The sequence below is a fragment of the Oreochromis aureus genome, linkage group 11 (genome assembly GCF_013358895.1).
Source record: "Oreochromis aureus strain Israel breed Guangdong linkage group 11, ZZ_aureus, whole genome shotgun sequence".
Classification (NCBI taxonomy): domain Eukaryota; kingdom Metazoa; phylum Chordata; class Actinopteri; order Cichliformes; family Cichlidae; genus Oreochromis; species Oreochromis aureus.
This window is the reverse complement of record NC_052952.1, coordinates 9,589,845-9,604,972: the sequence shown is the minus strand read 5'-3', so window position 1 is coordinate 9,604,972 and position 15,128 is coordinate 9,589,845. Positions and strand designations below refer to the sequence as shown.

General features: G+C 38.5%; 1 protein-coding gene across 1 annotated transcript in view; it reads left to right on the top strand.

The window, feature by feature from the left end:
* The window catches only part of dnah5 (dynein, axonemal, heavy chain 5), a 94,527-nt gene that overhangs the window by 45,383 nt on the left and 34,016 nt on the right, over nt 1–15,128 (top strand). The window contains exons 60-68 of the mRNA XM_039619475.1: nt 1,751–1,904; nt 6,449–6,716; nt 6,919–7,042; nt 7,188–7,295; nt 7,464–7,578; nt 8,219–8,395; nt 10,476–10,679; nt 11,117–11,296; nt 14,327–14,464. Of these exons, the coding sequence (XP_039475409.1) occupies nt 1,751–1,904; nt 6,449–6,716; nt 6,919–7,042; nt 7,188–7,295; nt 7,464–7,578; nt 8,219–8,395; nt 10,476–10,679; nt 11,117–11,296; nt 14,327–14,464 (1,468 nt within the window). The remainder of the gene's footprint in view (nt 1–1,750; nt 1,905–6,448; nt 6,717–6,918; nt 7,043–7,187; nt 7,296–7,463; nt 7,579–8,218; nt 8,396–10,475; nt 10,680–11,116; nt 11,297–14,326; nt 14,465–15,128) is intronic.

Genomic DNA, 15,128 nt, shown 5'->3' with positions numbered 1-15,128 from the left:
AAAAATGACTATTCATATTCATATTCATATTCATATTATTAATGATGATACTAATTATATATTAGTGTAAGCAGGGTGGTGTAAGTTGTAAACCTCCTAAGGATTGGATTGTGGAGTAGTAGTAACACCTTTCATTGTCAGATTTCCTTTTTGGAGTAATTCCTTCACGAAACATGTCAAACTAAACTTGTTTTATAATCGTTAGATTTAGTTATAATCTAATCATTAATCACATAATCATCTATAATCAAACCATCAAACTCATAACCTTTGTAACTGATGAAAAAACGTTCTGCATTCTCAGCTCTCAGGCCCAGCAGCTAGTATGTTTTCATTAGAGGTACAGATACATTTTGAAGGAAAATGAATCAGATATCACACTAATTATATGATATCTCAGAAGCTCTGGCTTCACTAACGTACTAAGTCACCTTCACTAACTTGTGCTTCCAAACCTGTCAAATGGTTTCCTCCTTCAGTCCCTACATTCATTTATTGTCACACTTTCCACCGGTTTGTTCCCCAAACAGATTTTAATGTTTCCTATTAATATTAATGAACCACATGTTTATCCTCTTAGCTTCAAAGCTATTCCTGGTGAAAACAGATACCTCTATTGTGTGTCCCCTTCCTTCTTTTTTCATCTGCTCTCTCTGATACACACATATAACTGATTTTCAGATGCACATCCAGTACAGATAGGTCTCTTATTTCATGCAAACTCAATTTACTCTCTTTCTCTCCCTCTGTCTGTACAGTAACTTAGACTTTCTCGGTGCTTTAATGTACACAATTCCTTTTAAACTTTGTTATCTTAACACTATTATTCCTACTAGAGATCTTTTAAAAGCATTTATTTTGTTATATATACTGCTGTGGATTCTTAGAAGCACACTAGACTGCATATAAAGAAGCATTTCTATCATCACAGCAGCCCTTAGTGGGTAGTAGTCATGCTGTCTGTGTCCGGGCTCTTTATCCAAATGGCTGACGCAATGCTACTTTTCACTTAAGCAGCTTTTCTCCCTTGAGTGGAGAGGTTACTCTTTACCTGTATCTTGCTTAACTAGCTTCATTGCTCTCAAACTGGCATTATTTTGTCCTCAAATATTATTTCTTCTTTTACAAACTGGTCAACTCCTTACTTTTGCTGGGTTGAGTTGGGAACAGGTGTGTTTATTTTTAATAACCAGCAATGCGTATCTAGTCTGGCAGTCACAGCGTAACTCCCAGCCACTTAGGGCTGTTGTTATAATTTCTTATTAACTACAGGATGGAGCATCTCATCTCACTGATAGTCATTAAAGAACCAGATGAAAGTAAACTGTGGTTTCTCTCTCATGTTATTTATGCTGTTAATATCTCCAATTTGCAGCTTCTTCCATTTTCCCTCTAACTTATTTTTCATCTGCCTGTTTATAATTCAATAAATTTGACATTCACACACTAAAGCAGGTGAACCTTCAAGCTAAGATGTGCTTCACTTTCATCGTCCAAGCCTCAAACTGGTGCACCTACACTTTTTTTTTAACCGCTGTCACCAATAAATGTAGTTTGAGCTTCAATCTCATGAGAAATTTCATGCAAACTGGCACATAAATAGATGAATTAAAGTTTTTGTGCGATCTAGTTTTCTGCTGCTGCACTTTTTTATTGCATTTAACTACATATGGATGATTTTTAGAAGCTGTAAAATTAGTTATTAGTGAAGAAAGGGTGTGCATATTTATTTTATGCTTCTCTTTTCCAGCTCATACAATACATCCAACCTGATGGATGACCTGAAGAGTTTGTACAGAACAGCTGGCCAGCATGGAAAAGGCATCAGCTTCATCTTTACTGACAACGAAATAAAAGACGAGTCCTTCTTGGAGTACATGAATAATGTGCTGTCGTCTGGAGAGGTCAGCAGCACACACAAGGAGGAGAGATTCCAAAGAATCCGTATTCATAGTAATATAATCCTCTACTCCATGTGGGTCACAGTTAAGGCTGTGAGACCAGAACAACAAGAGAATATGCAGTGTGCAGTGTTTGCAAGTTGTATAGTTTTAAATTAAATAATCGATAAGAGGTTAAGGTATCTTTAAAAAGGCATCTGGATGCTTCTACTTCTTTTACATCATTAATAGACAGTAGTGATCCAGTGCTGTGCATGTGCATGGGCTGCATTGGCTCTGTTGTTGTTTTTCAGGTGGAACCATATCCTATGGTTCGTAATCAGGAGTTATAGCTTGGGGAAACAATTACTTAGATATAAGTTACATTATAACTTGTTTTGAGCGCACTAGTAGATTCTTATTTTATAAGCTGCCATGTGATGTTGCTACCATGATATCCATTGCTCTTTGTGGATTTAGCTAACTGAAGTCAACAAGATATAAGCACATGTTTCACAAGCTATATGGCCGATTTCTAACCCCAAGATATTTTAAAGGTAGTATAAAAGGTGGAATTTGGGGTGATGAATCTAATCTTCATCATCTTCTTAAATAGAAATTCACGTATGCTACACTTGACGCAGCCTAATATTGACCATGAACACTACAGCCTGCTCTGTACCAGTCCAACTTAGTGAGTCGCTGTAAACTTCAACACAGTGTTTGAAAGTAACTGGCATAGCCTGCACTAAACTGTACCAAACTGCTTAGTGCAGTATTTTCATGGAACTTTTGAATAATATAAAGGAGAATACTTCAGTTTGTTTTGCAAGATGTTTCACCAACAACACAAGTCAGCAACTCATCATGTCTGATTTAAAAACTCTAAAATGAATTTTGGGGCAAAATGCACAGACATAGTTTGTGTGTTTTCTGATATTTGTTGAATTATGTGAAAAGTTACTCGAAATTACCCACCTTTAAAAAAAAAAATAGACAAAGCAAAACAAAACGAGTTACTCTATTTATTCTCCTCTTCTGTAGCGCAACAGGCTAAAGTACAGCCTCTAGCTAACGCTATTAACTTTAATAATATCAGCACCATAAAGCCATCACAGGGTCAAGAATGAAATATGGAACGTGCTGAGAGCTTAAGCAGACTAAAAAATGTAATTATTCATATTATGTACTGAGCCGTATCATGCCATCACTGGAAGCGACACCAATATGCATTCTGTTAAATTTAATTGCTCATTAGCTGAAGGTGCTGGAATGGCCTTTTAGATCATTCTGGGCCACTTCAGTCTCTGTTCATAAGGCATTCAAAATGTTATCCATACCTTTTATTTCTTGTCTTTATTATACAGGTTTACGTTAGTTATATATTCTCTAAAATGTTTTTTCCAAAGCTACTCTTGCTTTTCTAGATGGGTTTGGACAAAGACTGACTGACTTTTCATTGACTTTTCCTCAAGACTTAATGCAAATTTTGTGTTCATCCCCTAAAATTACATCAGAAAGTCTGAAATTTAAGCCTGCCATAAAACTGTAACTGTTTAGAAAACAGTATGGTTCCAAGTTTAAGTAAGAGGTTGGAGTCTCATTGTCTGCGAGTCCATCTGAATGACTCATACTGATATTTTGTATTAGATAACGTTACTGTAATTGCTCTGTCAGGCACTTTTCAATCCATTGGTGTCTTTGTTCTGCAGCTTTTCTTTGCATGCTTTACAAACTTACTGTTTTACATTGCATGCATTTTATATTTACATTTTTGTAATTAGAATTGCTATATAGTTACTGGAGAGGTGGACTTAGAGGTGGTGTTTATTAGAAAACTGTACAATTCATGAATTCTTAGGCACAAGTATGATTGTCTGATTTACATATTATCTTTTTATGAAAGCACTGGCACCAGCTGTTTAACAGTCACACATAGTTTTGGAAAACCTACACACTGTTGTACTCGCTCAGATAGCTGTGTATATTCACTTCAATTCAGCTTAATTTAGTTTTGTTTAAAAATCATCAGTTTACAACACGAGTCTACTCAAGGTGCTTAAAATTGTGAGGTCAAGCCCTTAAAATATTGGAGAGAAACCCAATAGTCCTCAACAAGCAATTACTTGGTGACATTAGGGAGAAAGGACTCTATTTTCACATGAAAAACCTTTGGGCCTGGGTGAGAAGATAAGGAAAAGAGCAGGATAAAGAAGCATGTTAGAAGTCAACATTTTTTTTTAGCACTGCATTCCTCTTTGAGTGCAGTAAACATTTCATGAATGCGATCTTAAGAGAGCACAAGTCATATCAGTTCAGTGCAATTTTAAAAGTGTATTTTCCTCACCATTATGACCGAGTTGCAGTTATTTTCTCTTTGATATTTGTAATGAAATGAAACTGTAATGAACAATCACATACAAGTACACCTCTATGTACTACAGCATTCTTCATTACATCTGCTGAAAGACTCTTTCTCCACTCCCAGAATTTTGTTTTCATCTTTGTCCTGCCCTTTGATTTTTTTCCCCCCGCTAGTCCTTATGCACATTTCTTACTGTCGTCTCTATACTCGCTGGTTATATTTTCTCTTCCCTTTCCTTCTCATCTTTGCTCCTCCTCTCCATGTTTGTTTACACAGTTGGGGTTTTTTTGTATGAATTTTTGCCACCACAGGATATTTAGACAACTTTCAAAGCCCTTATTTTAAACCCCGTATGTTTACATTTCGTTTTTCGGGAAGTCGCTTAATAAAAGAGGACGAGTTCTCTGAGCTCTTTAAAAGTCAGATCAATTCATGCGACAAATATTAAGCTTCGAGTGAGGTTTACCAGCACTCGCCAAGCTGAAGCTCTTACACTGTTCAAAGTCAGTGGATATCATTGGATTTGACATTTAACACTATGGGAACACCATGATAAGAGCCATGCAGTTGCTTTTTCCCTGTTAGTTTCCCACCTGTTTTCCCTTCTTTCAATTATTTCTTATTTCTTTTCCCATTTTTCTTCCCATTTTCAACCAGCACTTCCTCTTTTCTAATCTCGTGTATGTAAACGCGTCTGCGTGTTCTATTACGCTGTCTGCCTGATAACGGTATTATTGTTTCCTCCTCATCTTTGACCTTTTCCCCCTGCTCCTGTGTCACCTTTTCTTCTGCCTCCATGGATTGATAACAGTTTAAGCAGCAGCTGCATTACCAGGTGGGGTAAATTTAAGTGGTGACCTGGGTAGAACGGCATTGTTGTTTTTTTCATTGTTTGTGTGTAGGTGAGAGGTTTGTAGGTTATGTTTGTGTTTGGTTGTAGAAGAGAGTTTGTGTTGCAGTAGTATTAGGATGTTTGTGTGTGAGAGAAAGTGACAGAGATGAGAAACAAAAAGGAAGAGCAAGCTGTTAGTGTGATATTGTTGTTTTTGTGAGAGTAACAGATGGTTAGGGACACGGTGCTGCTTACCACAACACCACATAGTCCCTCAAGACACTGTTTCACTTTCTTAAATCTGAGTTACATGTTCTCTCTCATGGAAACTGGGGATTTGGAGAAATGACTCAGCTTAAAACATTTAAAGAGTGAATCTCGTACCTTCATCCACTTGGTTAAACTTGTACCCACACAGTGTGCTGTTTTAAAACTCACCATTTCAAGATTTCTTGCCAGCAGTCACATACATTTAGTTCATCAGCCAACCAATATGTACACTTCTACTGAAATTGCTAAGGAAAGACATTGAGGTAAGAAGAAGTGACAACTATTATGAAGTGTGAGGAAGAAGAAGATCCAATTAAAATAATGTTAAAAAAGGGTCAATAAAACACAGTATTATTTGAGTTAGCTATGCATTAATATGAATATCTACAGCTACATAGGAATATTTTCTCATGTTATAGTTTTACATTAGGAAAACCCTAATTCGGGTGAATTCAGGTGACACTCTGGCCAGTTTATCACAGGGCTAATTGAAAGAGACAGACAGCCACTCATAGTCACATTCATATGTATGGAAAATGCAGAATCATTGCTTAATCTAACATTCATGTGTTTGGACTGTGGGAGGAAGCCATTGTATCCAAAGACAACGTCCAAGCTTTGCACCCACAGCCTTCCTGTGAGGTGACAGTGCTAACCATTGCATTTAAAAGCTGCAACTGCTAGATCTCTGTATGGGAAATCTTTGATCAGATCAGATTGAAAAATTACTCTGTAAAAGATTTGGTTGGCACTATTATCAGAGTAGAAATGTTTGAGCTTTAATATACACAGCAGTACAGGTACAGGGATTGTGGCGGGGTGTGGCTTAGGAGTGGCTGCAGGGGAGGATAAGACACACCGGAGCTCCATCAGCTCATCACACCTCCCCTGTTGAAAAAAGTATGCCAGGACCTGGGGGTTGTTGGACACAGCTAAAAAACGCTGCGGCCATGAGTTGCAAGAGACGACAACCGAAATTAAGAAAAGTGTTAAACGAGCGAACTATGGTTAGGTCCATCATTAACGTTACATGGATGCATTGATTTCAAAGAATAAGAGTATTGTGATATCAGTGACATTACTGGATGTTTCTGCCTTCAGGTGTCCAACTTGTTTGCCCGTGACGAAATAGATGATATCCTCAATGATCTCATCCCTGTCATGAAGCGAGAGTTTCCCCGGCGACCTCCAACCAACGGAAACCTGTACGATTACTTCATGTCGCGAGTTCGACATAATCTCCACGTCATTCTGTGCTTTTCCCCTGTTGGGGAGAAGTTCCGGAACAGAGCGTTGAAGTTTCCGGCGCTGATCTCTGGTTGCACCATGGACTGGTTCAGCCGCTGGCCCAAAGATGCACTAGTTAGAGGTATATTTATAACAGACAGTTTTATTTTCACAAATGTGACCTTGTCTGGTGCTCGCATTTGTTTTTAAAATGTATGCGGTACGTGTTATACTCTGTTTATTTCAAAGTGGATGCTGTTATATGAATATAAGATATCGACTTTCTTTGCACTCTCTGAGGTTTTTCTCCAATTAATAATGTCTCGTTTCTTCCTGTCCTTCAGTTTCAGAGCACTTCCTGTCTGTTTATGACATAGACTGCTCACCGCAGGTTAAATGTGAGGTAGTTCAGTGCATGGGCTCCTTCCAGGATGGTGTAGCAGAGAAATGTGCAGACTACTTCCAGAGGTACAGCATAAATATATGTGTGTGTTTTTGTGAAGATTATATGCATATATGTGAAGATTGTTTTGTGTGTGTCTGCAACGCATGATAAGTGTCATAATATTTAGCATGTTGCAGTATTAATATAACACAATTTGTTTGACTCTAGATACCGACGCTCCACCCATGTCACACCCAAGTCTTATTTGTCCTTCATTCAAGGCTACAAAACCATCTATAAAGAAAAGAGGTCTGAAGTTCAGACTTTGGCCAACAGGTAAGTTGTTCAAAATGAGTTCAAAAATGTTGTGCAAATTATAACATATGCAAGTTTTGTTGCCATTTAAGCGAACAGAAACCCAGATAATAGATAATACACAGAAGCAACGAGTTTGCTGTAATCATATTTGACTTGATTACTGTATTCAAAATTTCTCCTCTTTAGGATGAATACTGGTCTCCAAAAGCTGAAAGAGGCATCAGAGTCTGTGGCAGCTCTCAGCAAAGAACTGGAGGTGAAAGAGAAGGAGCTACAGATTGCCAATGACAAGGCTGATATGGTACGTTTGTAGACAGGGAGGGGATTTTTATTTGTATGTGTGTGGGTTTATGGTTCAAAAAGCATACAGAATGCTTCAACTGGCTTATTTGTTGCATTTGTATTAAAACAGCAACACGGTCTATGAACTAATGAACAGAATTGACATGCTAGTTTGTATTAGACACTAATATAACATTTCATGCATTAATAAGAAATTGAACACAGAATGAACAGGCGAAGTGTTTATTCTGTCTGTTGTTGGGAATCAGGCTTTCCAGTGATTGTTTTGGGAATATTGTATTGTTGCGTAAAATTACCCTCCTGCAGTGTGTGAAATAAGACAAATTGATGTTTAATGGGGCAAATGTGTATTTTTTACAGTCATGCTTCAGTATAAGTGAAGCAATTTAAGCCGTCTCTGTTTTTTTTTCTCCATTCGTGAACACACTCTTGTTACACAGAGACCTCTATTTGTCCTCAGTGCAGTACTCAGGTAGAGCCTGTTCAGTGTTAAAAACGTTCAGATCTGGCATCTCCCATTGGATTGAGCATTCTGTTTTCTACTTAACCACACTTACGATCTTTTCTCAGCTGAGAAAGTCTACCGGCTTCAAATCATTTCTCTGTCACTTATAATGTGTGTTTGTTTTCTTGTGCAGGTGTTGAAGGAGGTGACAGTAAAAGCCCAGGCAGCAGAGCGAGTGAAGGTAGAGGTACAAAAGGTGAAGGACAAGGCGCAGGCCATTGTGGACAGCATTTCAGCTGACAAGGCCATCGCTGAGGAGAAACTCGAAGCTGCCCGGCCAGCTCTCGAGGAGGCAGAGGCTGCGCTGCAGGTATGGGATGTTGAAACAGCAATGTTGAATACATGGCTCCAAGGCTTCCCTCCAGACTTAATTTTCTCAGGTGGACATATCTACGTTCAGACGTCTTTTTGTTTTGGTTTGTTTTGTTTTAAATCACTCAGAGCCTACAGCCATGCTAGAGATTCACAACATGCTACACGAACCATTTCAGTTTAGATATTAAATATGAGTATTTTTTGAGTACCACATTGGCAGTAATGTGAGTGAGAGTGTGTGTGGGAGGGGGAGGGGGGTATTATAGGATAATTAGTTTTGCAGGTAGTTGATCATAAATCACTTAATTAGACAAATTAAAATGATCTGAAGATTACAAAATGTGCTGGAAAATGATTGCAATTAATCATTCAACAGCAACGTGACATTGTTGTCTGAACTGGCTTTCATGAGCCAAATGTCACGCTAATGTTAGTGCCAGTGAAAAAAGGCAGGAGATCACCAAAGTCATCAAAGTTCATCCTGTGGACACCACGAGTGATAAAAATTGCAGCTATCCAGTCTTGTAGCTATTAGATTATTTCACTCATAAGCAGAGTTTTTCCTGTGTCACAGCTTTAGGGGGGTGAATGTAAGCATGTTTGATCCAGTGAAGCAGAGCATATTTGCTTTTGCCTTTATGATCTAACCCTACAATATAACTTGAGTATTTAAAAAAGTGAGGGCAGTCTTTTTGTGCTTTAGTGTGTGACTTAAATTTACCCAATTTAGATTTCTCCTGCTCTTTTACTATGTATTGCTTCAGGGTGCCACTTAAAGTGTGACTTAATGTGTGAAGCTGTATGAATGTTTCTGCCTGCAGCCTTACTGTCCTGGTGTGTCTAAACTTAGCATGGTCGTCTGGTGCCTCTAGCTGCATTGTAATTAAAGCTGTCCTCCTGGGTAGATGGTTGCATGCAGATCTCCTGTGGCATTTCCCTGATTAAAAAAATGTTATCATGCAGCTGCATATAGAAACCTCAGATTTCTAAACAGACAACCCAGGACACTTCCTAATGTTGCTGGTGTTCTGCAGTACAGCGAGATTAAAGTAAAAGATATTTTCTAACTTATTCAAGAACATCAGTTTTAGTGGCAGAGGAGTTGAAGGAATTCATGTTTCCTTTCTTCAGGCTTTTCATACCACACTGTCACATTAAAATATTCACAGACAGGTTCCCTTTCCTGATTAATTTGGATATTCACCCAGCCTTTAAAAGGACCAAGTTTGTGTGTGTGCAAACTCAAGGTAACAGTAGCATTCTATAACATTTCCTTGTCATACAAAAGGAGCTGATTTGCTAATAGTTACAGTGGATTAATAATGGCAGTAAAGCATAAAATGGTTTTGTTTTTGTAGTACTTGCTGAACTGGAGTGATGATTTTTTTTCTTACAATGGGCTTAGTGAGAGATTTTCATAAGAAGCTGTAGGAGAATAGAGGATATAGGCTAGTGAAAGTAGAAGTACATGATAACCCAGACTGTCTGCTGGCCGACACTCTAGTGGGAAATTCAGGCTTGGACTGAGTGGAAATGGAGCAAGGAGGAGAGAACAGAAATGAGAAGTGCAAAAAAAGAAGAGAAGATAAGAAGAGAGTAAAGCAGCCGAACAGTTCTCAAAGGAACATTTTCTTTACTGGTCTGCTGTCTCTTGTTTTAATCAGTCCCTGGAGGTAATCCTGTGTCACCCTCTCCTGAACTCCTCTCATTCTGCCACAGTTTATACTTTGGTCTTTGTGTCATTTCCCTCTGTCTCTTCTTAGTAGCGCCTCTGGTTATATTTTCTCTGCACACCTCTGCTTTTATATTCTGAAACTGGAGAATTAGGTATAATCCTCATTAATGTATCTGTCTCTTCTTTGAACATGGTAATGAAAAACAAATGATTTATTCTTTGTTCTCGTCATAGTAACGCGCTGCTCTAATCGTCTCCTAACATTCTCTGCGTTTGTCCAGTTTGCTGGAGTCAAATCCTTACTCGACTTACTTGTCACGTTTCCAGCTCTCCCATCGCCATACAGTAAATGACTGCTCTAAATTCTCCCGCTCTCTGTTTGTCCTCTTTGCCCACATAGACAATTAAGCCGTCGGATATTGCCACAGTACGGACACTTGGTCGCCCCCCTCACCTCATCATGCGGATCATGGACTGCGTGCTGCTGCTCTTCCAGAGGAAGGTCAACCCCGTGAAAATTGACCCAGAGAAGAACTGCAACACTCCTTCATGGCAGGAGTCATTAAAACTCATGACTGCTGGAAACTTCCTGGGCAGTCTGCAGGTGCAGTAACATTTATTTAATTTGTATATAGTTAAGAGTGAAGTGCTCATATTATCTCAACACATGATTCAGGATGTATGCTACATTCTACATAATAGGAAGGACTAAGAGTTTATTCTCTGCACTTCCATAGAAATGGTTCATGTCTTATTAAAATATTTGTTTGTAAACACCTTTTAATTTAAACATAACCCAATGATGCCCTGATTTAAATAGTTTTTTTTCATCCTGATGCAATTTTGGTCTCAGTTGAGTACATGCTCTATTTTCTGTATTTGTCCCTTTCAGTATGTATGTTTTTCATTTACTCTGGTTTTGTATAGCTTTGCATAGATTTGCATTTTCAGCATTTGTCTAAATGCACAGGCTGAAATAAGTCCCAGATTAAACCACCGCATACTCATTCTGTTTTTTCTGCCTCTTTTTCCCTCCTGAAGCAATTCCCCAAGGACAGCATTAATAGGGAAACTGTGGAGCTCCTGCAGCCTTATTTCGAAATGCCTGACTACAACATCGAAACAGCCAAGAGGGTGTGTGGCAATGTAGCTGGCCTAGCATCCTGGACCAAAGCCATGGCCTCCTTCTTTTCCATCAACAAGGAGGTCTTGCCCTTGAAGGTAACAAACAGTATTGTAGATCTAGTAGAGTGGTTCCTCAGAACAGCAGAAAGTGAACTGAATTATCTACTATTCCATTGACTACCAATTGGCATCTGTAAGTTAAACTCATCCTTACAAATATGTATTATGAAACACCTCCTAAAATGTGTAACATTAGGGACTATTCTCCCAATCTGATGAATATGAAACATTTCATTCTGCAGAAAAGCCACAGGCCACAAAAAGAAACATATTTCCATTTCCACACTGCAGCAGCAATAATTTGCTGATGGTAGAAGTTCGAAGTGGAGCAAAATTCAGAAGTATTTATCCACTGATTATAAACATTGGGTGCATCTCAGATTTTCAGGGCTTATGTAATTTAATCCTGTGATACAAGCCTGAAAATGGATTTCCTCAGACTTATTGTACTGAAAGACACTAAGTAGAGTCCTGGGTGGGGCAAGATCATACTAATCAGTATCTGTGAATTTAGGTTATCCTATAATGTAGGATTTACTGTGTGTGGGAAAATATAAAAATACCTCTTTTAAGATCATGACATCCTCGTCTTTATCCAATACAGTGAAACATCTTGTTGATAATCTGGCATGAGCTGAAAATAAAAAGACTACATTTTACACCTACATTCATGCTTTCTACAATTGAAGGGAAGCAATTTTTTGTATTACATCCAAGAGACTGATATAATCTAGTTTTCCTTATTTATGCAGCAGACTGCACTATTTATTAGCTTTATGTCACTGTTTCTGGAATCCCTGTGAATTATTAAATCCACACACCCAGATCTGATATCTGCAGAAAATATCTGCAAAGTCTTGATTAATACTGCGCAGCATCACACATCACAAGTTGTGTAAACTAAAAGCTTACCAGCTGAGCCTTCTCTCACCTTCATGCTTAACCCAGAGATAAAATACAAACATACTAAATCTTTATTTTTGTAAAAGTTTTTTGCCATTTTTGACAACTAAATTGATCAGCAAAATCAGCCACTAAAGGTGACGTAAAATGCTTAACAAAAAGAAAAGCGGTTAAGTGTATTGTATCCATGATTGACCTTTAAATCGAACATTTTCCTGCTTTGTGGCTGTTATGGGGGGAAAAGGACTTATGACTTAGTAGAGAATATGGAGCTAACATTTTCAAAGTCAGAGAGTGTCTAAAATGTTAATATTCAGCCTTATCTTATTCAGCAGAGTTAATTCATCCAAAACAGAAAATTATTTGGTCAAAAAAATATAGAAATATAGAAAATATGTTTAGAGATAATGTAGTCTAAACACAATGGAAAAGTGGATATAAAGATGCCAGACAGTGCCACTGACCGCTTTCTAACCAGAAGCAACTGAACTTCACTTCAACTAATCTCTCTTTTACTTATCATTTATTTAAAGGGACAAACTTACTTAACTAGTCACCCCCTAAACCGAGTGTCTCTAGTTGGATGAGTGTGCCAAGCTGGGTCAGCGGAAGAGGTTACAGAATCATGAGAAGCACCACACAGAGTTGCTTGCAGAAGCTTGTTAGCTACAAACAATACAGAACTAGCTAACAAGCAACCTTTAGTTCATGCAATCAGGAAACACAGCATGGCGCGTTGTTCACACTGTCCTGAATAGCAAAGTGGCAGCTCTTTTAAAGCTGCTGCTGTGATTAGTGCTGTATTCCAGTTGAACCACTGCACTGGGGCAACTGTCCAGTCATTCGTGAGAGCACGCAGAGCAGACCAGGAGGCAGGATGAGAGACAAGTGCAGGCACCAATCATTAACAGGGGCTTGCACGTGCTAATAAGCATACAAAACAGACAGGGCTAATCACGCCAGATGAAGGAGCGAAGTGACCTGTGCCTGTAATTCGTGCTTTCACCAAGACAAAAGGTAAAATTCTTCTGAAGAATCACCCACTCAGTTAACTACAAGTAAATATAAGCTGGTGTGCACACTGTGAATGTCTGATGGGTCATAGTCATTTAAAGGCATTTACAGAGTACATTTATGCTTTTGGAAATGTTGCCTGATGATGACATCTGTTGCTGTCACCCTTGTTGCTAGTTCTCATTCAATGCCTCTCTCTTTTCTTAACTGCATTCTATTCTTTTTGCTCTAGCCACCAATTTCTTTTTCCTCCTTTCCACTTTGTTTCCCTTATCCCCCTCCAAACACACTCACACACAGCTATATATACATACATCAACACACACACACACACACACACACTGTTTTTCATATGTTTTGTACAACCTCCCTGAGAACCCTTGGCGCTGTTGTTTTATTTTGACCTTTTGTGGAGCACGGCCTACAAAACAGATTTTCTGGTTTCGAGCCCAGTGGTGTGTTCCCTTTAAGCTGGATACAGAGATACAGTTGAATAGACAGACATGCAGAAAGATGAGAAGGGATGTTCCCCTCAGATGTCAATTAATATTAAATAGCTATGTTGTTTCCTTATCCCACACCAAGCACACTCTCAAGGTTTCTCCAAAGCTCTTGAGCTGCTGTGTTTTCTCTACAACCTTAGCTCTATACACAAACTTCTTTTTGCTTACTTCTGTCATCTTCAAACTCTTTCTTTCAGTGTTTATGTCCATTCTTCTAAAATATCTTACTAACCATTTTCAGACATTTTTGCCTCTATTAGATAGCACACTGGTAAATAGACAGGAAAATGGGGAACAACACACAGCAAGAGGCCATGGGTTAGAGTTGAACCCTGGCTGCTGCATTTAACCTTTGTGGCTTGCACATGCTGTGAGCTAAACTGGCACCCCACTAACCATTTAACTATTTAATGACTTTTTCTCTGTTTTCCACATATTCTTTGTTCCATTGTTTTTAATCCTCACCTCATTAGGCTTCTTTTCTTTTTTTTTTCTGTTTTTTTTTTTTTAGCAATCTCACCAGAGAATGTACCATTAACCCTGAAACTTTTAATGTGCAAAAAACAAAGCAAACAAACAAACAAACCATCACAGCTCTCGCTCTCTCTCTCCCCAACTTTCATTGTTTTTCTCTGTTCTTTTGTAGGCTAACTTGGCCGTGCAGGAGAATCGTCTGACCATAGCTAATGCGGACCTTCAGAAAGCTCAGGCTGAGCTAGATGCCAAGCAGGCAGAGCTTGATGTGGTACAGGCAGAGTATGAGAAAGCAATGATGGAGAAACAGGTCAGCAACTTCATCAAAACACAACTGTAATTTAGTTCAGTACACAAAACCCGTGTGTTGCTGCTTTCTACTTTAGGAATTTAATGCCTTTTATCTTTTATTTGAAAGTGCAACAATTGCTATAGGGGATCAGCTGTGTTTATTATTTGTTACATGATATTTTTTCCCATGTTCTACAAGAAAGCAAAATGTTTTTTGAGAATATTAATGTGCCACTGATGTAATAACAATATTATTATAAACTGCAGAATATACTTTGACAAATATACCATAAGATCTGTGACAACCTGGCAAAAAGGAAAAAAAGGACTGAACCTTAGTTACTGAAGTGACTGAGTAACACCAGTTAATCCTCTGTGGAGGTCTGTGAGAGCATCTGGTCTGTGTTTTCCCATGTTCAGTACACTTTGTGACATGAAATGTAACATGTTAATGGAACAGCAAGTGAATCAAGAATCCCTGATTAAGAGACCAGGACGGGAACAGGTTATAATGTCATGATTAAGATGCAGAGACTGTTCATCTTCCAGGGCTAAAAGTGAGACTGAAAGGCTCATTGCAAAGGCATTTGGTGTTGATGATGGACAGGAGTGGCTCCAAGTGAAGACCAGAAGCTCGATGTAAAACAGAAAGCAAGCTTTATTGGGAATGCAAAGTCCATAAC